We start from the raw sequence: 26,673 nt of genomic DNA on the forward strand, positions 1-26,673 counted from the left end.
CATTAAGATCATCCTGGTGTCCACTATAGAGGACATTCATAAATGGGCTATTATTTCAACACACACATAAATAAACTTCTCTCAGACCTCACTACATAATTCCTGACATGTTGATAAACAAGAAAATACATTAATATCATCATAAAAGATCAATAACAAAACAATATTTGACTTCTTCTTTCTCTTTCCATGAAATGTGCTTGTTGATATAGAAACAATTTTGTGATGAAAGGAAGATGAAGTTTTCACCATCCCACCCCTACCCATGTGGTATCACTGGAAAGCCCAGGATGTCCTCTTTAGAGTACAGCAGTAATTAATAGAATAACTCATATGAGTAAGAGGAGAGATGCAAAACCAGAATGTCCACCACAGAGGACACAAATACCCTTATTTTCTCTTCTTTTAGCCCATGATATCATCAGGAATTAAAGCAGAATATCTGGCTCCTCTCCCTTCCCTTTTAATGTACAAAAAGTGTTGCCAGGCTTGCGATCTACTAAAGTAATTTCACTGAACTCACATTAAATATTTAATTGGTTATTTGCAATCAATTATATCTTCTTCCTATGGATAAAAAAGGTTCTGGAAAGAAGAAATCATTTCTATTGGTCTTTTTATAGCTGAGTATGTAGCAACTAAATTTATAAAATTCTCATCATGATTTTCTTATTGCCATGACGCCTGTCATCCTATCTGAAAAGTGGCTCTCCTCTCTTTACAATCTTCTGACAACATTTAATGAGAAGAAAAAATGAATTTAACCCTTCGTCTTCTAAAAGCATTTGGTGAACTTGCAGCCCTAACTTTCATTTTGTCCTCTTAAACAAATCATTGTACATGCAGAACTGTGCAAATAACAGTAACAAGTCCCTGTTGGAGTCAGTCAGAGCATTTCCATAGAGAGCCACTTTGCATCAGCAGCACCATGCTCCAGTGCTCTGGGAGAGTTTATAGTCCTGAGAGTTGAACACTGGATGACTGACAGCTGTCCTTCATCACAACAGAAGCCACAGAAATCCTCCTCATCAAAAACATGACTTTGATCTCCGTCCTCATCTGGACTCTCCTCTGCTGCTGCTTCACAGGTAAAGTCCAGAGAATCAAACTCTTCTCCTCTATGAACATCCGTCCCTCTGAAATGAAGCCCACAAAACCATGACGCTGCTTTATGTTTTTGTCTCTGTATCCTCAGAGTCCAGAGGCCAGATCACAGTGACTCAGCCTGCAGCAGTGAGATCTGCTCTGGGAGGCTCCACAACCATCAACTGTAGGACCAGTCAGGATGTTCATGTTTATAACTCATACCACCTCTTAGCCTGGTACCAACAGAGAGATGGAGAAACTCCTAAACTTCTCATTTACAATGCTGCCACTCGAGCATCAGGGATTCCAGATCGTTTTACAGGCAGTGGATCAAAGTCTGACTTCACTCTGACCATCAGTGGAGTTCAGGCTGAAGATGCAGCAGTTTACTACTGTCAGAGTTTCCACTATCCCAACAGTCAGCGTGTGTTCACACAGTGAAATAGCGTCGTACAAAAACCTCCCTCAGTCAGACTGAACAGAAACTGAACTGACTGCTGCAGCTGGAAGCTACTGCAGAGACTGATACAGTTCACTGAACACACACGTTACACAATCACACACACATTTCATTAAATGGATTAAACAACTCGCACATTGTAGCTTTTAAGATAAATGAAAACATGTTAAAACCTTTTAAGGAAAAAAGTTTCTGAACAATGATTGTCTTGGTGGAAACCAACAAAGTTCTTCATCACAGCTTCTGATCATCCATTCTTACCCTGTTATGGTTTGATCCAATGTTTTTTAATGATAATGAACCCATTTCCTGACCTGACTGGTAAGAAATGTCTTCCTCATGACCTTTGACCTCATCCTCATATTGGATCACATCTATCTCAAATATGTCCTGTTAAAAGAAAATATGAAGACACAAATCAGCATCAGAAATTTTCATAATCACAGCTCCCACCACCAAAAAATATAAATCACACTAAATATTATCTTACAGTAAGAAACTAATTACAGTAAGTGGATCAGAGATTTGGACACATTTTCAGTTTAAATGTACATTGTTGAATTAATTTCAATTTAATTTAATAATAGTTAACTATTAAGTGTAAAATGTAAAAGTAAATTTGGTAATCATTTTTAAATTATATTTATTTTTCTTTTATCTTTTCTTCATTTCTAGTTGTTCACATTTCAGTTTGACAATAATGTGTAAAGACGAGTTCATTGAAGGTGGTCTGAGTTAAACTAAATGACCAAAGTGTTGAAATTAAAACAGAAGATCATTCATATAAGTCAAGGCAAAGGTTATTTAAACAAAAATACATTTAAGTATTACATGTAAAATTATATGTAATATTTGCAGAGAAACCAACATCCAGTCTGGTTCCTCCACCAAAAGTTCACCACAGTGATACAAACTCATTGAGTTGCTGTACAAAAACCTCTCACTGTAGAGAGACACGGCTCTCTGACATCAACTGAATGTCATTATATTTTCTACATTGTACTGTAAAGTGAATTTGATTTTAACATCTGTAGAAATATATTGAAATAAATATGCAACATTGTAAAAGAACTTTCTTTCAAAGAGAAGAAGCTGAAACAATAAAAAACATTCTGTACAATAACTTCATAACTTGATTGATCCATATCCATTTTAAATTTAATTGGTGTTATGTATTTTTTTGGTAATACATTAAGATGGAAGAAATTACATTCTGAAAAAGCCCAAACCACATAAAACATGAATATAAACACATCCATATCAATATTCTTAAAGTTTATTGATCCGTTGATCAAATAGCATCATCAGAGTAATCCATGTCCCCTGTAGTAGTACACAGCAGGACAGATGTGAAAGACACCATGTAGAACAGACTCAATACTTCTGTTAAAATGTTCTCCTTTCATCCTTTACTTTGACAGGTTTTAAAAAAATACCATCATTTATGTGTAAAATGGTGACAAAAAATGATAAAATCCCTGTGAATATACCCAGAGACAAACTCAGTGTCTGTAGATTCATTGAACACAGTAACATGTGACAGCAGTCATTCTTTAAATAATATGTTACCTTTGACACACATGATTTGATGACTATGTCTTTATTGTTTTAACATAAAGTGAATATCAGCATTACTGCAAGCAATAAAAATCAACACTTGAGAAATGTGATGATTCTGTTAGTCAGTCAGAGCATTTCCATAGAGAGCCACTTTGCATCAGCAGCACCATGCTCCAGTGCTCTGGGAGAGTTTATAGTCCTGAGAGTTGAACACTGGATGACTGACAGCTGTCCTTCATCACAACAGAAGCCACAGAAATCCTCCTCATCAAAAACATGACTTTGATCTCCGTCCTCATCTGGACTCTCCTCTGCTGCTGCTTCACAGGTAAAGTCCAGAGAATCAAACTCCTCTCCTCTATGAACATCCGTCCCTCTGAAATGAAGCCCACAAAACCATGATGCTGCTTTATGTTTTTGTCTCTGTATCCTCAGAGTCCAGAGGCCAGTATACAGTGACTCAGCCCGCAGCAGTGAGATCTGCTCTGGGAGGCTCCACAACCATCAACTGTAGGACCAGTCAGGATGTTCATGTTCATAACTCAAACCACCGTTTAGCCTGGTACCAACAGAGAGATGGAGAAACTCCCAAACTTCTCATTTATGACGCTACCACTCGAGCATCAGGGATTCCAGATCGTTTTACAGGCAGTGGATCAAAGTCTGACTTCACTCTGACCATCAGTGGAGTTCAGGCTGAAGATGCAGCAGTTTACTACTGTAAGAGTTTCCACTATCCCAACAGTCAGTATGTGTTCACACAGTGAAAAAGCGTCGTACAAAAACCTCCCTCAGTCAGACTGAACAGAAACTGAACTGACTGCTGCAGCTGGAAGCTACTGCAGAGACTGATACACTTCACTGAACACACACGTTACACAATCTCACACACACACAAACTTTTAGATTAAATCAGTAAACAATGCACACATATATCAGTACTAACGAATATGAATCTGTTACAGATAATAATCACAATATTTCTCATGATTAGTTTCACAGTGGTACAAGCACAGTGACAACTTTGTACTGATGACTGATGAAAAAAATGTAGTTACATTTAACTAAATGAAAGAAAGAGGTAAACAGTTATTTGTTATTTCATTAAAATCATATAAAATATAATATGAAGTTATGCATTAAGAACATCAGATATCTTAAAGTTTGGAATAAACTTCTGTATCAAGGTGTCTCCACAGCTCAGCAGGTGATTGACAGTTCTGTGTAGACTCTACCTGTTACCTGTTCTAGCTGTGTTTACTTTCTCTCATATTCACTTTGTTATACAGAGCAGTAACAACGCTGCTGAAGAGAAAGTTTGGACTGGCAGTAGTGGATCTGTTAGATGAGGATAATCTCATTTTGGCAGCATTAATGAAAAGAAAAAGATCCACTGGAAGAGCAGATATTCAGTGAGACCACTGAACATGTTGAATCAGCTGCAGACTGATCAAAGCTCTTGTGGTGTCTACAGTTTGTGAATCGCAGCTACATGAAGATTATTGTTTGAAAAGTTGCACATAAGTTACATTATTATCCTCTGAGCTCCAACAGATGAACCACAAACATGTGGTGGTGTAAATACAGACACTCAGACACAGAGGTATAAATCAGCATCAATACAGCATTACACCAGTCAATCACATGCTACACATCATACATCTCATAAATCTCATTCCAAAGTCTCTCTCTGTTAATCAGGTCAGAATGTAGTGCAGCTTTGCTGGATAATCTCATCTGACAAATCTACATCTGAATCTCCCTCAATTACTTTGAACAGAATCCTCTCTGCCTCTGTTCTGTGTCCCACAACAAAGTGGAAATGTGAAAGACATGAAGATCATCCTGGTGTCCACTATAGAGGACATTCATAAATGGGCTATTATTTCAACACACAAATAAATAAACTTCTCTCAGAACTCACTACATAATTCCTGACATGTTAATAAACAAGAAAATATATGAATATCATCATATAAAATTAATAACTAAACAATATTTGACTTCTTCTTTCTCTTTCCATGAAATGTGCTTGTTGATATAGAAACAATTTTGTGCTAAAAGGAAGATGAAGTTGTCACCATCCCACCCCTACCCATTTGGTATCACTGGAAAGCCCAGGATGTCCTCTTTAGAGTACAGCAGCAATTAATAGAATAAATCATATGAGTAAGAGGAGAGATGCAAAAACAAAATGTCCACTACAGAGGACACAAATACCCTTATTTTCTCTTTTTTTAGCCCATAATCTGATCAGGAATTAAAGCAGGATATCTGGCTTCTCTCCCTTCCCTTTAAATGTACAAAAGGTGTTGCCAGGTTTGCAGTCTACTAAAGTACTTTTACTGAACTAATATTAAATATTTAATTGGTTATTTACAATCAGTTATATCCTCTTCCTGTAGATAAAAGAGATTCTGGAAAGAAGAAATTATTTTTATTGGTCTCTTTATGGCTGAGTATGTAGCAACTAAATTTATAAAATTCTCATCATGATTTCCATAGAGAGCCACTTTGCATCAGCAGCACCATGCTCCAGTGCTCTGGGAGAGTTTATAGTCCTGAGAGTTGAACACTGGATGACTGACAGCTGTCCTTCATCACAACAGAAGCCACAGAAATCCTCCTCATCAAAAACATGACTTTGATCTCCGTCCTCATCTGGACTCTCCTCTGCTGCTGCTTCACAGGTAAAGTCCAGAGAATCAAACTCCTCTCCTCTATGAACATCCGTCCCTCTGAAATGAAGCCCACAAAACCATGACGCTGCTTTATGTTTTTGTCTCTGTATCCTCAGAGTCCAGAGGCCAGTATACAGTGACTCAGCCTGCAGCAGTGAGATCTGCTCTGGGAGGCTCCACAACCATCAACTGTAGGACCAGTCAGGATGTTTATGTTTATAACTCAAACCACCGTTTAGCCTGGTACCAACAGAGAGATGGAGGAACTCCTAAACTATTCATTTATAATGCTGCCACTCGAGCATCAGGGATTCCAGATCGTTTTACAGGCAGTGGATCAAAGTCTGACTTCACTCTGACCATCAGTGGAGTTCAGGCTGAAGATGCAGCAGTTTACTACTGTCAGACTTTCCACTATCCCAACAGTCAGCATGTGTTCACACAGTGAAAAAGCGTCGTACAAAAACCTCCCTCAGTCAGACTGAACAGAAACTGAACTGACTGCTGCAGCTGGAAGCTACTGCAGAGACTGATACAGTTCACTGAACACACACGTTACACAATCTCACACACACATATTTCATTAAATTTATTAAACAACTTGCACATTGTAGCTGTTAAGATAAATGAAAATATGTCAAAACTTTTCATGGAAGACAATTTCTGGACTATTATCGCCTTGGTGGAAATCAACAACGTTTTCCATCACAGCTTCTCATCATCCATTCTTACCCTGTTATGGTTTGATCCAATGTTTTTTAATGATAATGAACCCATTTACTGACTTGACTGGTAAGAAATGTCTTGCTCATGACCTTTGACCTCAGCCTCATACTGTATCACATCCATCTCAGTTATATCCTGTTAAAAGAAAATATGAAGACACAGATCAGCATCAGAAACTTTCATAATCACAGCTCCCACCACCAAAAAATATAAATCACAAAATGTTATTTTACACTAAGAAACTAATTACAGTAAGATTCACATTCACTTTTCATTTTGACAGCTGGTCAATGATTAAAGTGGTGAAATTAAAACAAAAGAGAATTTAAGTGACATAATAAATAAATAATCACACAGGATATTTAAATCTACTACAAACATTTAAACACTTTAAACACACTAAAGCATTAAATGGTAAGATTATCTGTAATATTTGTGCAGGATTAGGAACATCTAATAGCAGGTGACAAACACTTCTGACAACTTTAGATAGTGGTGGTGAGCAATAATGCCTTCAGGAAAAACAAAAACAAAAACAAAGAAAGCAGTTATGTAGTGTTTAACACACTACTTTGTTTTAAAAAACCTCAACATTGGTGTGAAAAGAAAATTTTAATTAATAGTTCTGGATTCATTAGATGACATTAATCTTATTTGTGCAGCATTATTGACATTGAGAGGATAATATTTGAAGAGCAGATCTCATCTGTGAGAGAACTTTGGGAACAACTCCTACTTTAATAAAACAGAGACACTGTTAAGTTTTACTGCTTGAGCTATCAGCAGTGAAAAGGATGAGACATTGAGACAACTTTTGAAGAAAATCATAAGCTAACATCTTAAAATCATGGGAATCTTTCACTGAGACACAGTACTGATAACTTGATTGATCCATTTATTAAACAGCATCATCAGAGTAATCCAAGTCCCTGTCGGAGTCAGTCAGAGAATTTCCATAGAGAGCTACTTTGCATCAGCAGCACCATGCTCCAGTGCTCTGGGAGAGTTTATAGTCCTGACAGTTGAACACCGGATGACTGACAGCTGTCCTTCATGACAACAGAAGCCACAGAAATCCTCCTCATCAAAAACATGACTTTGATCTCCGTCCTCATCTGGACTCTCCTCTGCTGCTGCTTCACAGGTAAAGTCCAAAGAATCAAACTCCTCTCCTCTATGACCATCCGTCCCTCTGAAATGAAGCTGACAAAACTATGATGCTGCTTTATGTTTTTGTCTCTGTATCCTCAGAGTCCAGAGGCCAGATCACAGTGACTCAGCCTGCAGCAGTGAGATCTGCTCTGGGAGGCTCCGCAACCATCAACTGTAGGACCAGTCAGGATGTTTATGTTAGTGGCTCATCCCACCTTTTAGCCTGGCACCAACAGAGAGATGGAAAATCTCCCAAACTGCTCATTTATTATGCTACCACTCGAGCATCAGGGATTCCAGATCGTTTTACAGGCAGTGGATCAAAGTCTGACTTCACTCTGACCATCAGTGGAGTTCAGGCTGAAGATGCAGCAGTTTACTACTGTCAGAGTAGACACTATATCAACAGTCAGCATGTGTTCACACAGTGAAAAAGCGTCGTACAAAAACCTCCCTCAGTCAGACTGAACAGAAACTGAACTGACTGTTGCAGCTGGAAGCTACTGCAGAGACTGATACAGTTCACTGAACACACACGTTACACAATCTCACACACACATTTCATTAAATGGATTAAATGACTTGCACATTGTAGCTTTTAAGATAAATGAAAATAAGTCAAAACCTTTCATGGAAGACAATTTCTGGACAATGATTGTCTTGTTGGAAATCAACAAAGTTCTCCATCATAGCTTCTCATCATCAATTCTTACCATGTTATAGTTTGATCCAATGTTTTTATATGATAATGAACCAATTTCCTGACCAATGACGAAAGAGATTGGCCTAGGTGCTTTTGGTAAGAAATGGCTTGATCATGACCTTTGACCTTAGCCTCATACTGGATCACATCTATCTCAGTCATATCCTGTTGTAAGAAAACAGATGATACAGTTCACTGAGGACACATATTGTACAAGTCTATACAGATCAGTCACTTTATCTATCATGATACATGTCAATGTATCATGATAAATGTTAAATTAACATGGATGACTTGTTTCTTCACTAGTCTTTAATTTTGTCTTGAAACCCTGGTTGTTTCTATTAGAAAATACATCAGCGCCCCAGGAATCATTTTACTGTCATCATCATAAAATCGGCTTATATACAGATGACACCCTAACATACATCACTAAATCCCCAAACTGTCTTTCTTTCGGTTATGAATTGAGCCAGATTGTATTACAGGTTTTCTTGATACTTTCGATCCTATTTTAAATAAATGTTCTACATTGCTTAAAAACTACATTTTCTCTATGTCTGTTACTCGTAGTGTTTCTCATTAACTCCTCATCAGCTTCCATTAGGAAATGATTCAGCATGTCAAGCATCTGTTTTGAGTCCCACCACCACAGAATATGTTTGTTCATAGATGACATCCTATTAGACAACATAATGCCCTTATTTCCCTCTCTTTTAGCCCACAGTCTGATCAGAATTTAAAACAGAATTTCTGGCTACTCTCAAGTCCATTTTAATTGTAAAAAGTGTGTTATATAAGTAGATGTAAAAAAAAAAATAATAAAAGTAATTACAAGATTAGAGTCACCCAGTTCTGACATTTAAACACAGAATTAAATTGCTGAGGATAAAAACACAATAAGGTTAAAAGTGTATTTCCACTTTGGTCCTCATTGTAATCCACTCAACAAATTTTACTTAACTCACAAAAGCCACTGAAATAGGTATTTAAATTCAATTACAATTCCTCCTTTTTGAAATAAAAGACAGACTGAAAAAATGGAATCATTTCTATTTATATCTTCATGGCTGAGTATCTAGCAATCAAAATTAATGTAATTTTCAAAATACATTTCTTATTGGTTTACTGCCTGTCATCCCAGCCCAAAAGTGGCTGTACAATTTACTGAGAAGATTTTAATGAGAAAGAGAATAGTAAATTTAACTCTGCATCTTCTAAACACATTTTATGATCTTAAACTTAGCTTTCACTTTTCTTTTCATTTTGTCCCCTTACACAAATAATTGTACATTACATACTGATTTAACAGATAACAACTCCCTGTTAGGGTCATTTGGAGCATTTCCATAGAGAGCCACTTTGCATCAGCAGCACCATGCTCCAGTGCTCTGGGAGAGTTTATAGTCCTGAGAGTTGAACACTGGATGACTGACAGCTGTCCTTCATCACAACAGAAGCCACAGAAATCCTCCTCATCAAAAACATGACTTTGATCTCCGTCCTCATCTGGACTCTCCTCTGCTGCTGCTTCACAGGTAAAGTCCAGAGAATCAAACTCCTCTCCTCTATGAACATCCATCCCTCTGAAATGAAGCCCACAAAACCATGACGCTGCTTTATGTTTTTGTCTCTGTATCCTCAGAGTCCAGAGGCCAGATCACAGTGACTCAGCCTGCAGCAGTGAGATCTGCTCTGGGAGGCTCCACAACCATCAACTGTAGGGTCAGTCAGGATGTTCATGTTTGGAACAACTACCACATTTTAGCCTGGTACCAACAGAGAGATGGAGAAACTCCTAAACTTCTCATTTACCATGCTACCACTCGAGCATCAGGGATTCCAGATCGTTTTACAGGCAGTGGATCAAAGTCTGACTTCACTCTGACCATCAGTGGAGTTCAGGCTGAAGATGCAGCAGTTTACTACTGTCAGAGTTTCCACTATCCCAACAGTCAACATGTGTTCACACAGTGAAAAAGCGTCGTACAAAAACCTCCCTCAGTCAGACTGAACAGAAACTGAATAACTGCTGCAGCTGGAAGCTACTGCAGAGACTGATACAGTTCACTGAACACACACGTTAGACAATCTCACACACACATTTCTTTAAATGGATTAAACAACTCGCACATTGTAGCTTTTAAGATAAATGAAAACATGTTAAAACCTTTTAAGGAAAACAGTTTCTGGACAATGATTGTCTTGGTAGAAATCAACAAAGTTCTCCATCACAGCTTCTCATCATCCATTCTTACCCTGTTATGGTTTTATCCAATGTTTTTTAATGATAATGAATCCATTTCCTGACCTGACTGGTAAGAAATGTCTTCCTCATGACCTTTGACCTCATCCTCATATTGGATCACATCTATCTCAAATATGTCCTGTTAAAAGAAAATATGAAGACACAAATCAGCATCAGAAACTTTCATAATCACAGCTCCCACCACCAAAAAATATAAATCACACTAAATATTATCTTACAGTAAGAAACTAATTACAGTAAGTGGATCAGAGATTTGGACACATTTTTAATTTAAATGTACATTGTTGAAATTCATTTCAATTTAACTTAATAATAGATAACTATTGTGTAAAATGTAAAAGTAAATTTGATAATCATTTTTGAACTGTATTTTTTTTTTCATTTCAAGATGTTCACATTTCAGTTTGACAATAATGTGTAAAGACCAATTCATTGAAGGTGGTCTGAGTTAAACTAAATGACAAAAGTGTTGAAATTAAAACAGAAGATCTTTCATATAAGTCAAGGCAAAGGTTATTTAAACACACAAAAACACATTTAAGGATTACATAGAAAATTATATTTAATATTTGCAGAGAAACCAACATCCAGTCTGGTTCCTCCACCAAAAGTCCACCACAGTGATACAAACTCATTGAGATGCTGTATAAAAACCTCTCACTGTAGAGAGACACGGCTCTCTGACATCAACTGAGTGTCATTATATTTTCTATATTTTACTGTTAAGTGAATTTGATTTTAATTTCTGTAGAAATATATTGAAATAAATATGAAACACTGTAAAAGAACTTTCTTTCAGAGAGAAGAAGCTGGAACAATAAAAAACATTCTGTACAATAACCTCATAACTTGATTTATCCATATACATTTTAAAGTTAATTGGTGTGATGTATTTTGTGGTAATGCATTTAGATGGAAGAAATTACATTCTGAAAAAGCCCAAACCATATAAAAATGAATATAAACACATCCAAATCAATATTCTGAAAGTTGATTGATCCGTTGATCAAACAGCATCATCAGAGTAATCCATGTCCCCTGTAGTAGTGCACAGCAGGACAGATGTGAAAGACACCATGTAGAACAGACTCAATATTTCTGTTAAAATGTTCTCCTTTCATCCTTTACTTTGACAGGCTTTAAAAAAATACCATCATTTATGTGTAAAATGGTGACAAAAAATGATAAAATCCCTGTGAATATACCCAGAGACAAACTCAGTGTCTGTAGATTCATTGAACACAGTAACATGTGACAGCAGTCATTCTTTAAATAATATGTTGCCTTGGACACATATGATTTGATGAATATGTTGTTATTGTTTTAACATAAAGAGAATATCAGCATTACTGCAAGCAATAAAAATCAACACTTGAGAAATGTAATGATTCTGTTTGTCAGTCAGAGCATTTCCATAGAGAGCCACTTTGCATCAGCAGCACCATGCTCCAGTGCTCTGGGAGAGTTTATAGTCCTGAGAGTTGAACACTGGATGACTGACAGCTGTCCTTCATGACAACAGAAGCCACAGAAATCCTCCTCATCAAAAACATGACTTTGATCTCCGTCCTCATCTGGACTCTCCTCTGCTGCTGCTTCACAGGTAAAGTCCAGAGAATCAAACTCCTCTCCTCTATGAACATCCGTCCCTCTGAAATGAAGCCCACAAAACCATGATGCTGCTTTATGTTTTTGTCTCTGTATCCTCAGAGTCCAGAGGCCAGTATACAGTGACTCAGCCTGCAGCAGTGAGATCTGCTCTGGGAGGCTCCATAACCATCAACTGTAGGACCAGTCAGGATGTTCATAATGGGAACCGTTTAGCCTGGTACCAAAAGAGAGATGGAGAAACTCCTAAACTTCTCATTTACAATGCTGCCACTCGAGCATCAGGGATTCCAGATCGTTTTACAGGCAGTGGATCAAAGTCTGACTTCACTCTGACCATCAGTGGAGTTCAGGCTGAAGATGCAGCAGTTTACTACTGTCAGAGTTTCCACTATCCCAACAGTCAGCATGTGTTCACACAGTGAAAAAGCGTCATACAAAAACCTCCCTCGGTCAGACTGAACAGAAACTGAACTGACTGCTGCAGCTGGAAGCTACTGCAGAGACTGATACAGTTCACTGAACACACACGTTACACAATCTCACACACACACATTTCATTAAATGGATTAAACAACTCGCACATTGTAGCTTTTAAGAAAAATGAAAATATGTCAAAACCTTTTAAGATGAAAATATGTGAAATTATTTTAAGGAAAACAATTTCTGGACAATGATTGTCTTGGTGGAAACCAACAAAGTTCTTCATCACAGCTTCTCATCATCAATTCTTATCTTGTTATGGTTTGATCCAATGTTTTTTAATGATAATCAACCCATTTCCTGACCTGACTGGTAAGAAATGTCTTCCTCATGACCTTTGACCTAAGCCTCATACTGGATCACATCTATCTCAAATATGTCCTGTTAAAAGAAAATATGAAGACACAAATCAGCATCAGAAACTCTCTTAATCACAGCTCCTACTACCAAAAGATATAAATCACACAAAATGTTATGTCACAGTAAGTAACTAATTACAGTAAGATGATCAGAGATTAGGACACATGAACTTAATTTCAATTAAGAGGAAAATTTGAATGACAAATTGGTTAACATTGTAAAAGAAAAATTATTCTTCTTCAAGATTCAAAATTTAGTTTATTGTCTCTTTCTTGTGTATTTGCAAACACAAAAAAAACAAAATGTTCCTTCCAGCCATAGCAGAGCAACAACAAGAGAAAGGATAAAGATATACTGTCCATCCAAAAATTCCCTTAAAAAAATGAAGAAAACATAGAAATCCCAAGAGAAACAAAACAAAACAAAACAAAAAAAAAGAACGAGCAGTTTGCAGCACAGTGCTTTAAAGTGCATTTAGAAAGAAAAGTACATGTCTCAGTTGGATGTAGACAGCTCTTCCATGTCAGCGAGTGACCAGCACTGATGGGGGAGTCAAATAATCCATTTTGCTGTCCAGAGACCATAAGACAGCATGATTTTTGGAACTGCCAGTCAGTATGGGTTAACAGTTAGCCTAGCTTACACTTCCTGTCGCACTGCTTCCGATGTTTCCTCTCCGGCGCAGCTCCAGGCGAGGACGTGGTCCTCTTTTGGGTCCACTGGGCGTAGCAGACCAAGCACGCTCAGCTGATTTAGCTCCCAGCCAGTATTTCTCATAGCAAAAGTCTGTGTTATGAATGTCCAAAAGAAACTGACAATCATAGACATATTTCCCTTGCACTCCACACGATGACACAGATGTAGACGTAGACATGGACAAAGATAGTTAGTCGGAACTAGGAGAGGCCTCCACAAACGTTGGTCACACCAGCATCACATCGTTCATGGAGAGACAATTCTGGTGAATTATGTACAATATTCAAATAAATGGATTGATCCATTGATTAAACAGCATCATCAGAGTAATCCAAGTCCCTGTTGGAGTCAGTCAGAGCATTTCCATAGAGAGCCACTTTGCATCAGCAGCACCATGCTCCAGTGCTCTGGGAGAGTTTATAGCCCTGAGAGTTGAACACAGGATGACTATGACTAACAGCTGTCCTTCATGACAACAGAAGCCACAGAAATCCTCCTCATCAAAAACATGACTTTGATCTCCGTCCTCATCTGGACTCTCCTCTGCTGCTACTTCACAGGTAAAGTCCAGAGAATCAAACTCCTCTCCTCTATGAACATCCGTCCCTCTGAAATGAAGCCCACAAAACCATGACGCTGCTTTATGTTTTTGTCTCTGTATCCACAGAGTCCAGAGGCCAGATCACAGTGACTCAGCCTGCAGCAGTGAGATCTGCTCTGGGAGGCTCCACAACCATCAACTGTAGGACCAGTCAGGATGTTTATGTTAGTGGCTCAACCCACTTCTTAGCCTGGTTCCAACAGAGAGATGGAGAAACTCCTAAACTTCTCATTTACCATGCTACCACTCGAGCATCAGGGATTCCAGATCGTTTTACAGGCAGTGGATCAAAGTCTGACTTCACTCTGACCATCAGTGGAGTTCAGGCTGAAGATGCAGCAGTTTACTACTGTCAGAGTCTCCACTATCCCAACAGTCAGTGGGTGTTCACACAGTGAAAAAGCGTCGTACAAAAACCTCCCTCAGTCAGACTGAACAGAAACTGAACTGACTGCTGCAGCTGGAAACTACTACAGAGACTGATACAGTTCACTGAACACACACGTTACACAATCTCACACACACATTTCATGAAATGGATTAAACAACTTGCACATTATAGCTTTTAGAGAAATGAAAATATGTTAAAACCTTTTAAGGAAAAAAGTTTTTGGACAATGATTGTCTTGGTGGAAATCAACAAAGTTCTTCATCACAGCATATCATCATCCATTCTTACCTTGTTATGGTTTGATCCAATGTTTTTTAATGATAATGAACCCATTTCCTGACCTGACTGGTAAGAAATGACTTCCTCATGACCTTTGACCTCAGCCTCATGCTGGATCACATCTATCTCAAATGTCCCCTTAAAAGAAAATATGAAGACACATATCAGCATCAGAAACTTTCATAATCACAGCTCCCACCACCAAAAAATATAAATCACAATATAGTATTTTACAGTAAGAAACTAATTACAGTAAGATTCACATTCCAGTTTTATAATAATGTGCAAAGAGCAGTTTATTGAAGCTGGTCTGAGTTACTCCATGATTAAAGTGGTGAAATTAAAACAGGAGAGAATTTAAGTGATATAAATAATCACACAGGATATTTAAATCTACTATAAACATTTAAACACTTTAAACATATTAAAGCATTAAATGTTAAGATTATCTGTAATATCTGTGCAGGATTAGGAACATCTAGTAACAGGTGACGAACACTTCTGACTTTAGATAGTTGGTGAGCAATAATGCCTTTAGAAAAACAAACAAAGCAGTTGTGTAGTGTTTAAAACATTACTTTGATTCAAAGAGCCTTAACATCGGTGTGAAAAGAAAATTTTAATTAATAGTTCTGGATTTATTAGATGACATTAATCTTATTTGCACAGCATTAGTTAAATTGAGAGGATAACATTTAAAGAGCAGATCTCATCTGTGAGAGAACTTTGGGAACAACTCCTGCTTTAATATAACAGAGACACTGTTAAGTGTTACTGATTGAGCTATCAGCAGTGAAAAGGTTGAGACATTGAGACAACTTTTGAAGAAAATCATAAGCTAACATCTTAAAATCATTGGAATCTTTCACTGAGACACAGTACTGATAACTTGATTGATCCATTGATTAAACAGCATCATCAGAGTAATCCAAGTCCCTGTCAGAGCTCTCTACCTCTTCATCAACAGGCTCAAACTCATCCTCAGCATCTTCCTCATCTGACAAATCTATATCTGAATCTCCTTGAATTATTTTGAACAAAACCCTCTCTGCCTCTGTTCTGTGTCCCACAGCAAAGTGGAAATGTGAAAAACATTAAGATCATCCTGGTGTCCACTATAGAGGACATTCATAAATGGGCTTTTATTTCAACTCACAAATAAATAAAGTTCTCTCAGACCTCACTACATAATTCCTGACATGTTGATAGACAAGAAAATATATGAATATCATCATTAAAAAAAACAATAATTAAACAATATTTGACTTCTTCTTTCTCTTTCCATGAAATGTGCTTGTTGATATAGAAACAATTTTGTGCTGAAAGGAAGATGAAGTTGTCACCATCCCACCCCTACCCATGTGGTATCACTGGAAAGCCCAGGATGTCCTCTTTAGAGTACAGCGGTAATTAATAGAGTAACTCAAATTTGTAAGAGGAGAGATGCAAAACCAAAATGTCCACTACAGAGGACACAAATACCCTTATTTTCTCTTCTTTTAGCCCATAATCTGATCAGGAATTAAAGCAGGATCTGGCTCCTCTCCCTACCCTTTAAAAGTACAAAAAGCATTGCAAGGTTTGCAGTCTACTAAAGTAATTTTACTAAACTCATATTAAATTGGTAATTTAAAGTCAATTATATCCTCTTCCTGTAGATAAGAGTTTCTGGAAGAAGGACTCATTTTTTATTGCTGAGTATGTAGCAACTAAATTCATAAAATTGTCACCATGATTTTCTTTTTGCCATTACGCCTGACATCATGTCTGAAGAGTGGCTCTCCTCTCATTAAAATGCACTGACAACATTTTAAAGAAAAAGAAAAATGAATTTAACATTGCGTCTTCTGAAAGCATTTGGTGAACTTGCAGGCTTCACTTAAATTTTGTCCTCTTACACAAATCATCGTACATGCAGAACTGTGCAAATAACAGATAACAAGTCCCTGTTGGAGTCAGTCAGAGCATTTCCATAGAGAGCCACTTTGCATCAGCAGCACTTGAGATCAACTTCTGCTTTACTAAAACGGAGACACTGTTAAATTTTACTGCTTGAGCTATCAGCAGTGAAAAGGATGAGACATTGAGACAACTTTTGAAGAAAATCATAAGCTAACATCTTAAAATCATTGGAATCTTTCACTGAGACACAGTACTGATAACTTGATTGATCCATTGATTAAACAGCATCATCAGAGTAATCCAAGTCCCTGTCGGAGTCAGTCAGAGCATTTCCATAGAGAGCCACTTTGCATCAGCAGCACCATGCTCCAGTGCTCTGGGAGAGTTTATAGTCCTGAGAGTTGAACACTGGATGACTGACAGCTGTCCTTCATCACAACAGAAGCCACAGAAATCCTCCTCATCAAAAACATGACTTTGATCTCCGTCTTCATCTGGACTCTCCTCTGCTGCTGCTTCACAGGTAAAGTCCAGAGAATCAAACTCCTCTCCTCTATGAACATCCGTCCTTCTGAAATGAAGCCCACAAAACCATGACGCTGCTTTATGTTTTTGTCTCTGTATCCTCAGAGTCCAGAGGCCAGATCACAGTGACTCAGCCTGCAGCAGTGAGATCTGCTCTGGGAGGCTCCACAACCATCAACTGTAGGACCAGTCAGGATGTTTATGTTTGGAACAACTACCACATTTTAGCCTGGTACCAACAGAGAGATGGAGAAACTCCTAAACTTCTCATTTACTATGCTACCACTCAAGCATCAGGGATTCCAGATCGTTTTACAGGCAGTGGATCAAACTCTGACTTCACTCTGACCATCAGTGGAGTTCAGGCTGAAGATGCAGCAGTTTACTACTGTCAGAGTTTCCACTATCCCAACAGTCAAAATGTGTTCACACAGTGAAAAAGCATCGTACAAAAACCTCCCTCAGTCAGACTGAACAGAAACTGAACTGACTGCTGCAGCTGGAAGCTACTGCAGAGACTGATACAGTTCACTGAACACACACGTTACACAATCTCACGCACACATTTCATGAAAGGGATTAAACAACTCACACATTGTAGCTTTTAAGATAAATGAAAATATGTCAAAACCTCTTCAGGAAAACAGTTTCTGGACAATGATTGTCTTGGTGGAAATCAACAAACTTCTTCATCACAGCTTCTCATCATCCATTCTTACCCTGTTATGGTTTGATCCAATGTTTTTTAATGATAATGAACCCATTTCCTGACCTGACTGGTAAGAAATGTCTTCCTCATGACCTTTGACCTCAGCCTCATACTGGATCACATCTATCTCAAATATGTCCTGTTAAAAGAAAATATGAGGACACATATCAGCATCACAAACTTTCATAATCACAGCTCCCACCACCAAAAAATATAAATCACAAAATATTATTTTACACTAAAAAACTAATTACAATAAGATTCACATTTCAGTTTTACAGTAATGTGCAAAGAGCAGTTTATTGAAGCTGGTCTGAGTAAGTCAATGATTAAAGTGGTGATATTAAAACAGAAGAGAATTTAAGTGATATAAATAATCACACAGGATGTTTAAATCTACTACAAACATTTAAACACTTTAAACATATCAAAGCATTAAATGGTAAGATTATCTGTAATATTTGTGCAGGATTAGGAACATCTAGTAGCAGGTGACGAACACTTCTGACAACTTTAGATAGTGGTGGTGAGCAATAATGCCTTCAGGAAAAAAGCAAAGCAGTTGTGTAGTGTTTAACACACTACTTTGCTTCAAATAGCCTTAACATCAGTGTGAAAAGAACATTTTAATTAGTAGTTCTGGATTCATTAGATGACATTAATCTAATTTGTGCAGCATTATTGACATTGAGAGGATAATATTTGAAGAGCAGATCTCATCTGTGAGAGAACTCTGGGACCAACTCCTGCTTAAATAAAACAGAGACACTGTTAAGTTTTACTGCTTGAGGTATCAACAGTGAAAAGGACGAGACATTGAGACAACTTTTGAAGAAAATCATAAGCTAACATTTTAAAATCATTGGAATCTTTCACTGAGACACAGTACTGTCTTTTTAGATTTAATGGATAAACTGTGATCTGTGGCTCCACAACCGTCAGATAGGGCCAGTCTGAATGTTTATAGTTCAAACTGTTCAGCTTGGTACCATCAGAGAGATGGAGAAACTTCTAAACTGCTAATTAGATAATCAACCAGAATCAGAGATTCCAGGTAATTTTACAGGCAGTGTGTCATGGATTACAGAGCAGATGGACCCAAATGCAGAGAATCAGCAGGTACAAGGAACTGAAGAATATATTTATTGACTAACACAGGAACAGCAAACAGTGAGTGCAAGCAGGCAACTAAACCAAACAAATGATCCAATAAGACTGAACTGAAAACCAGACCTTAAATACAATAAACTAAAGAGACAACAAAGAAGAGGTGTCACAACACAAGGGCAGGCTGGGAGCTGATAGGCTGGGAAGACACTGGGAGCAGAGCAGTGCTGACGAGACTGATATAGGGCAGGTGTGAAGGTGACAGAAGATTGGGAAAGAACACTGAGACAAGGGCAGGACTATGGAGGATGAATACAGGGAAGGTGTAAGGAGGAGTACATGAACACATGAGGAAAAACACAATGAGCAGAGTCCAAATAATAAAAGCAACCCAAATGACCAGCCTGTGCTCATTCCCAACTTGTCACATTTCGAAGCTTGGTCAGGACCCCGTGGCGTCACTTTTTAACACACTGGGTACCACTTTAGCATCATTTTTCAACGTGCAGGAAAGTCCAATAGACTTCTGATGAACTCCCATAACGTCTGAAATAGACGCCATGAAATCAATGACGTCTATATAAGGTGACAAATTTCAGCCTGCTCACCAGAATAAAACGTTGGCATTGTACGTTTCTCCAAACCACAGATATGTTGAATATCTACGTTTGAACACCTGTAATATGTAGCATATCAACATTTCTGAGTTGACGTACTTCACGTGACATCTATACAAACTGACTTTCTGCCGTGACTGCCGTGATACTGCACGTTGAAAAATTACTCTAAAGGGGAACCCAATGCGTTAAAAAGTGACGCCATGGGGTCCTGACCAAGCTTCGGTATGTGACTAGTTGGACGGTATGTGACATAAAGCCAGAATTCTTAAAGTCCCTCAAAAAGTCCAACTCAAAACAAGCCTCTCCTACACAGTCCAATCTTCACAAAACAGAAAAGTCAGAGGGCCTCTGTTGGACAATGGCAACTAAGGAATACAGAGCCAGACTCTCAAGAGTCTCTAGAGTCAGTGACAGAACCATGACACAGTCGATCAAACTTTGACTTCACTCTGAGCATCAATGGAGTTCAGGCTCCTTTTGTCCTTTACTTTGACATGCATTAAAATATACCATAATTTATGAGTAAAATGGTGACACAAAATGATAAAATACCAAATGACGCACTCAGTGTCTGTAGGCTCATTGAACACATTAACATGTGACAGCAGTTTATTATTGTAATAATATGTTCGTACACAGATGATTTGATCAACGTTTCTTTACTGTTCATACATACTAAAAATGTCAGCATTACAACAAGCAATAAAAAGTATCACTTGAGAATGTGCTGATTATGTTAATTAGTCAGAGTTTTTCCATCTCCTGGATCTCAGTCTGTTGTTCCAGGACAGTCTGTCTCCATCAGATGTAAAACCAGTTCAAGTGTTAGCAATGAGGTGTCTTCAGAAACCTGGAAAAGCTCCCAAACTCCTGATTTATTGGGCTTCAAACCGTCAGTCTGGCATTTCAGATTGTTTTACTGGAATTGGATCTGGGACTGACTTCACTTTGACTATCAGTCACGTTCAGACTGAAGATTCAGGAGTTTATTATTGTCAGCAGGATTACAGCTTCCCGTTCACACAGTGATACAGCGTTGTACAAAAACCTCCCTCAGCTGGAGAGGAACTGATGTGACTCAACAGCTGCACTGAGATAGACACATTTTAGAAGTCTGACTGACTTTTACTATTTATACTATTTATAACTTATAAAAGTATAATAATAATTTCATTTAAATAGAATATCAAGTAATATATGTAATGTCTCATCAAACTACATCAAATGTAGTTAAGCTTATGGTAGTAACACATTAACAGTAGTTAGTTAGATAATTATTTAAAAAGAATATTCATTTCCTTGTTTTTTAAGGTTATTTTCATGTAAATCACATTTATTTTGGAATTGATATGATTTATGTTTAAATGATACAGTTTTGTTTTCTACAAAGCTTAACTCATCATATGTTTTTGATGACTTTGTGTTCATAGAAAAACACAGGTTATGTTATATTTTGAGATCGTACTGCTGATACTGATACTATGATGATATAATATGCTGATGATATTCTACTTTATAATTCTAATGCAATAAATTCTTTTCAGATTTTATACATTTACTCAGATTCATTAAACTTTCTGGACACTTCTAAAACTGTTTCAACATGAGAGTTTTTAATCAGTGGCACACATCATTGATAGGACACACATGACTCATTTCCTTAAAAAATATTGACAATTGTGTTTGTTGCCAAAAACCTAATTAGCGATAAGTGTAATAAAGGGATTGTTTGCAGTCACAAAAGCTTCAAGAAATCTGGAACAACAGATGAGTTTACTTCTGTCATTTAATTATTATATCTTTTTGATTTTTGTTCGCAAAATATCAGGTATATTCAACACTACATTATATCAACTCAAACTTTCTTTCTTAAGGTATTTCCATGCAAGTGTAAAATATTAAACTCAGCTGAGTTAAATTTGTTATGGATTAGGACAGCAACATCTGTTACTTATACAATAACATAAATGAAAACAACTGATTTGATGAACAGGTTTTTATTGTCTTGAAATAATATAAAATACACAAGCAATGAAACTTTATCAATGAAAAATGTAATCAGAGAGTGAGTGAGAGATAGGCAGAAAAAGAGAGAGAGTTGCAGAGATCAGAGTGAGAGCAGTAGCAGAGTAAAACCAGTATCAGAATCCCAGTGAGTCAGGTCAGGACTGGGAACACTGGTCTCTCCTCAGTGTCTCTGAGACTGGAGTCTGGGAGCCCTGGGTGGCCTCACAGGTCACAGAGCCCACCTTCCTCCACTGGTCTGCAGGGAGCCTCAGGGTGCTGCTCCAGCTGTAGCGGCCGTCCTTCTGCAGCACCGCGGGGCTCCTGCTCTCCTCCCAGCTGCAGCTGCTGCTGCTGCTGCCGTCCACCTTCCAGGCCAGACTCCAGTCTGAGGGGAAGCCCTTGTTGGCCAGACACATGAGCGTGGCCTTCCCGTGCTCCAGCTCCTCGCTGGAGGGGGGCAGCACCGTCAGGGTGGGACGGACATCACCTAGAAGACACCAATCACATTAGAGGACAGGAACTACACAACTGTCAGTCAAACACCAGACACTTGGACACCGTTACTGTGTGAGAGTGGAGTCATATGAGGACTTTGTGCTGATATGCATGAGAGGTTTCTTAAAGGGAAGTGAAACAATGTGTCAGTGAGTGACTGGTGGAGCAGAAAAAACATCTGACAGAAACTCCTTTAAGTAGTTTATATGACTGTTTACTGTATTTCATTTTACACTATACACTATATATAAATAAGGATATAGAGTTTGAATATAAAATTCAGACATCTATGATTTAGTTAGAATTTATAACAACATATTCCCTTTCAAAACTATCAAAAGAGCAACAGTCAATCAGATTTATCAGCCAAAACCAACAGATGACCGTAATATATGGAAAATTTTAAAACATATTTTAAGAACAAAATACCCTCAAAAAAACTGTCAAAATGATTTCAAACTGAGGTTAAAAGACAACTAGAGGCAATTTATATGATCAGAGTTTCTACAGCATTTTACATTTTTTTTCTTTGAAAAAACTTTTACTCAACTTCAAATCAATTTTAATGAGAATTAAAGGATCATATTAGAATCATTTTTAAAGTACAATTGTTGTTTTTAATCTGTCCTGCAGTTCAAGTTGTTCACATTTAACAAATTAACTTGAACATGAACAACATGAACAAGTTCAGTAAAGCTGCTTTAAGTTCAACTTCAAGGTTAAACAGGGGGAACAAACAATAAAATTGAGACTTTAAAGTGCTTTAGATCAGCCCAGTGGAAACTTATATCTACTACAAATGTTCAGATGTAGAAATTATAAACTTAACTGATGATACAATGTTTAATATTTGAGCAGAAACTTACTTCCAACATCCAGTCTGGTTCCTCCACCGAACGTGTACCACAGTGATACAAACTCATTGAGTCGTCGTACAAAAACCTCTCACTGTAGAGAGACATGGCTCTCTGAGTTTGAGACAAACAAACTCACTAAAATTAGTCTCTTGTTTGTCAAATTTCTAAGCAAATTGGAAAACTGACAACAACACAGAGTCACCAATTCATGAATGTGTGATTTTATTCCATATAAATTGATTTTAATAAAATGAATGTTAAATTTGTGTTTTAATACATGTAAAAAAAATACATTCTGAAAAAAACACTTCTCAATATACATGAAGCCCAAACCACATAAAACACAGAAAAATCCTAATCAATACTCTGATAAATTGATTGATCCATTGATTAAACAGCAACAACAATCCAAGTCCCTGTTGGAGTCAGTCATAGCATTTCCATAGAGAGCCACTTTGCATCAGCAGCACCATGCTCCAGTGCTCTGGGAGAGTTTATAGTCCTGACAGTTGAACACTGGATGACTGACAGCTGTCCTTCATCACAACAGAAGCCACAGAAATCCTCCTCATCAAAAACATGACTTTGATCTCCGTCCTCATCTGGACTCTCCTCTGCTGCTGCTTCACAGGTAAAGTCCAGAGAATCAAACTCCTCTCCTCTATGAACATCCGTCCCTCTGAAATGAAGCCCACAAAACCATGATGCTGCTTTATGTTTTTGTCTCTGTATCCTCAGAGTCCAGAGGCCAGTATACAGTGACTCAGCCTGCAGCAGTGAGATCTGCTCTTGGAGGATCCACAACCATCAACTGTAGGACCAGTCAGGATGTTTATTATAGCACATCCCACCGTTTAGCCTGGTACCAACAGAGAGATGGAGGAACTCCTAAAATTCTCATTTATTGGGCTACCACTCGAGCATCAAGGATTCCAGATCGTTTTACAGGCAGTGGATCAAAGTCTGACTTCACTCTTACCATCAGTGGAGTTCAGGCTGAAGATGCAGCAGTTTACTACTGTCAGAGTTATCATGTTATGAACAGTCAGCGTGCGTTCACACAGTGAAAAAGCGTCGTACAAAAACCTCCCTCAGTCAGACTGAACAGAAACTGAACTGACTGCTGCAGCTGGAAGCTACTGCAGAGACTGATACAGTTCTATGAACACACATGTTACACAATCTCACACACACACATTTCATTAAATGGATTAAACAACTCACATTGTAGCTTTTAAGATAAATGAAAATATGTCAAAACCTTTTCAGGAAAACAGTTTCTGGACAATGATTGTCTCGGTGGAAATCAACAAAGTTCTTCATCACAGCTTCTCATCATCCACTCTTACCCTGTTGTGGTTTGATCCAATGTTTTTTAATGATAACGAATCCATTTCCTGACCTGACAGGTAAGAAATGTCTTCCTCATGACCTTTGACCTCAGCCTCATATTGGATCACATTTATCTCAAATATGTCCTGTTAAAAGAAATTATGAAGACACATATCAGCATCAGAAACTTTCATAATCACAGCTCCCTCCACCAAAAAATATAAATCACACTAAATATTATCTTACAGTAAGAAACTAATCACAGTTCGTGGATCAGGGATTTGGACACATCATTAATTTTAATATACATTGTTGAAATTAATTTCAATTTAACTCAATAATATTTAAGTATTGAGTGTAAAATGTAAAAGTAAATTTGGTAATCATTTTTAAATTATATTTATTTTTCTTTTATCTTTTCTTCATTTCAAGCTGTTCACATTTCAGTTTGACAATAATGTGTAAAGACCAGTTCATTGAAGGTGGTCTGAGTTAAACTAAATGACCAAAGTGTTGAAATTAAAACAGAAGATCATTCATATAAGTCAAGGCAAAGGTTATTTAAACATACAAAAACACATTTAAGTATTACATAGAAAATTATATGTAATATTTGCAGAGACACCAACATCCAGTCTGGTTCCTCCACCAAAAGTCCACCACAGTGATACAAACTCATTGAGATGCTGTACAAAAACCTCTCACTGTAGAGAGACACGGCTCTCTGACATCAACTGAGTGTCATTATATTTTCTATATTTTACTGTTAAGTGAATTTGATTTTAATTTCTAGAAATATATTGAAATAAATATGCAACATTGTAAAAGAACTTTCTTTCAGAGAGAAGAAGGTGAAACAATAAAAAACATTCTGTACAATAACTTCATAACTTGATTGATCCATATCCATTTTAAATTTAATTGGTGTGATGTATTTTGTGGTAATACATTAAGATGGAAGAAATTACATTCTGAAAAAGCCCAAACCATATAAAAATGAATATAAACACATCCATATCAATATTCTGAAAGTTGATTGATCCATTGATCAAACAGCATCATCAGAGTAATCCATGACCCTGTAGTAGTGCACAGCAGGACAGATGTGAAAGACACCATGTAGAACAGACTCAATATTTCTGTTAAAATGTTCTCCTTTCATCCTTTACTTTGACAGGTTTTAAAAAAATACCATCATTTATGTGTAAAATGGTGACAAAAAATGATAAAATCCCTGTGAATATACCCAGAGACAAACTCAGTGTCTGTAGATTCATTGAACACAGTAACATGTGACAGCAGTCATTCTTTAAATAATATGTTGCCTTGGACACATATGATTTGATGACTATGTCGTTATTGTTTTAACATAAAGAGAATATCAGCATTACTGCAAGCAATAAAAATCAACACTTGAGAAATGTGATGATTCTGTTAGTCAGTCAGAGCATTTCCATAGAGAGCCACTTTGCATCAGCAGTACCATGCTCCAGTGCTCTGGGAGAGTTTATAGTCCTGACAGTTGAACACTGGATGACTGACAGCTGTCCTTCGTGACAACAGAAGCCACAGAAATCCTCCTCATCAAAAACATGACTTTGATCTCCTTCTTCATCTGGACTCTCCTCTGCTGCTGCTTCACAGGTAAAGGCCAGAGAATCAAACTCTTCTCCTCTATGAACATCCGGCCCTCTGAAATGAAGCCCACAAAACCATGATGCTGCTTTATGTTTTTGTCTCTGTATCCTTAGAGTCCAGAGGCCAGATCACAGTGACTCAGCCTGCAGCAGTGAGATCTGCTCTGGGAGGATCCACAACCATCAACTGTAGGACCAGTCAGGATGTTCATGTTTATAACTCAAACCACTATTTATCCTGGTACCAACAGAGAGATGGAGAAACTCCCAAACTTCTCATTTACTGGGCTACCACTCGAGCATCAGGGATTCCAGATCGTTTTGCAGGCAGTGGATCAAACTCTGACTTCACCCTGACCATCAGTGGAGTTCGGGCTGAAGATGCAGCAGTTTACTACTGTCAGAGTGAACACTATCCCAACAGTCA

The 26,673-nt window shown here is 37.6% G+C and overlaps 6 gene segments (V, D, J or C); 5 read left to right on the plus strand and 1 right to left on the minus strand.

The window, feature by feature from the left end:
* Positions 1 to 3,382: 3,382 nt before the first annotated feature.
* Positions 3,383 to 3,873, plus strand: LOC121913446. The segment is given in 2 exon segments: positions 3,383 to 3,434; positions 3,542 to 3,873. Coding segments are annotated over 2 exon segments (384 nt in total).
* Positions 3,874 to 5,768: 1,895 nt separating this feature from the next.
* LOC121913447 lies at positions 5,769 to 6,235 on the plus strand (the record flags this gene model as incomplete). The annotated part of the segment is given in 2 exon segments: positions 5,769 to 5,796; positions 5,904 to 6,235. Coding segments are annotated over 2 exon segments (360 nt in total), but the record flags the coding sequence as incomplete, so codon positions are not given.
* A 5,953-nt stretch (positions 6,236 to 12,188) lies between these two features.
* Positions 12,189 to 12,670, plus strand: LOC121913448. The segment is given in 2 exon segments: positions 12,189 to 12,240; positions 12,348 to 12,670. Coding segments are annotated over 2 exon segments (375 nt in total).
* Positions 12,671 to 14,292: 1,622 nt separating this feature from the next.
* LOC121913540 lies at positions 14,293 to 14,799 on the plus strand. The segment is given in 2 exon segments: positions 14,293 to 14,344; positions 14,452 to 14,799. Coding segments are annotated over 2 exon segments (384 nt in total).
* A 2,629-nt stretch (positions 14,800 to 17,428) lies between these two features.
* Positions 17,429 to 17,919, plus strand: LOC121913450. The segment is given in 2 exon segments: positions 17,429 to 17,480; positions 17,588 to 17,919. Coding segments are annotated over 2 exon segments (384 nt in total).
* Positions 17,920 to 22,065: 4,146 nt separating this feature from the next.
* LOC121913547 lies at positions 22,066 to 23,326 on the minus strand (the record flags this gene model as incomplete). The annotated part of the segment is given in 2 exon segments: positions 22,066 to 22,412; positions 23,287 to 23,326. Coding segments are annotated over 2 exon segments (372 nt in total), but the record flags the coding sequence as incomplete, so codon positions are not given.
* Between the last annotated feature and the right edge of the window lie 3,347 nt (positions 23,327 to 26,673).

Source organism: Thunnus maccoyii, chromosome 15, assembly GCF_910596095.1.
Source record: "Thunnus maccoyii chromosome 15, fThuMac1.1, whole genome shotgun sequence".
Taxonomy (NCBI): domain Eukaryota; kingdom Metazoa; phylum Chordata; class Actinopteri; order Scombriformes; family Scombridae; genus Thunnus; species Thunnus maccoyii.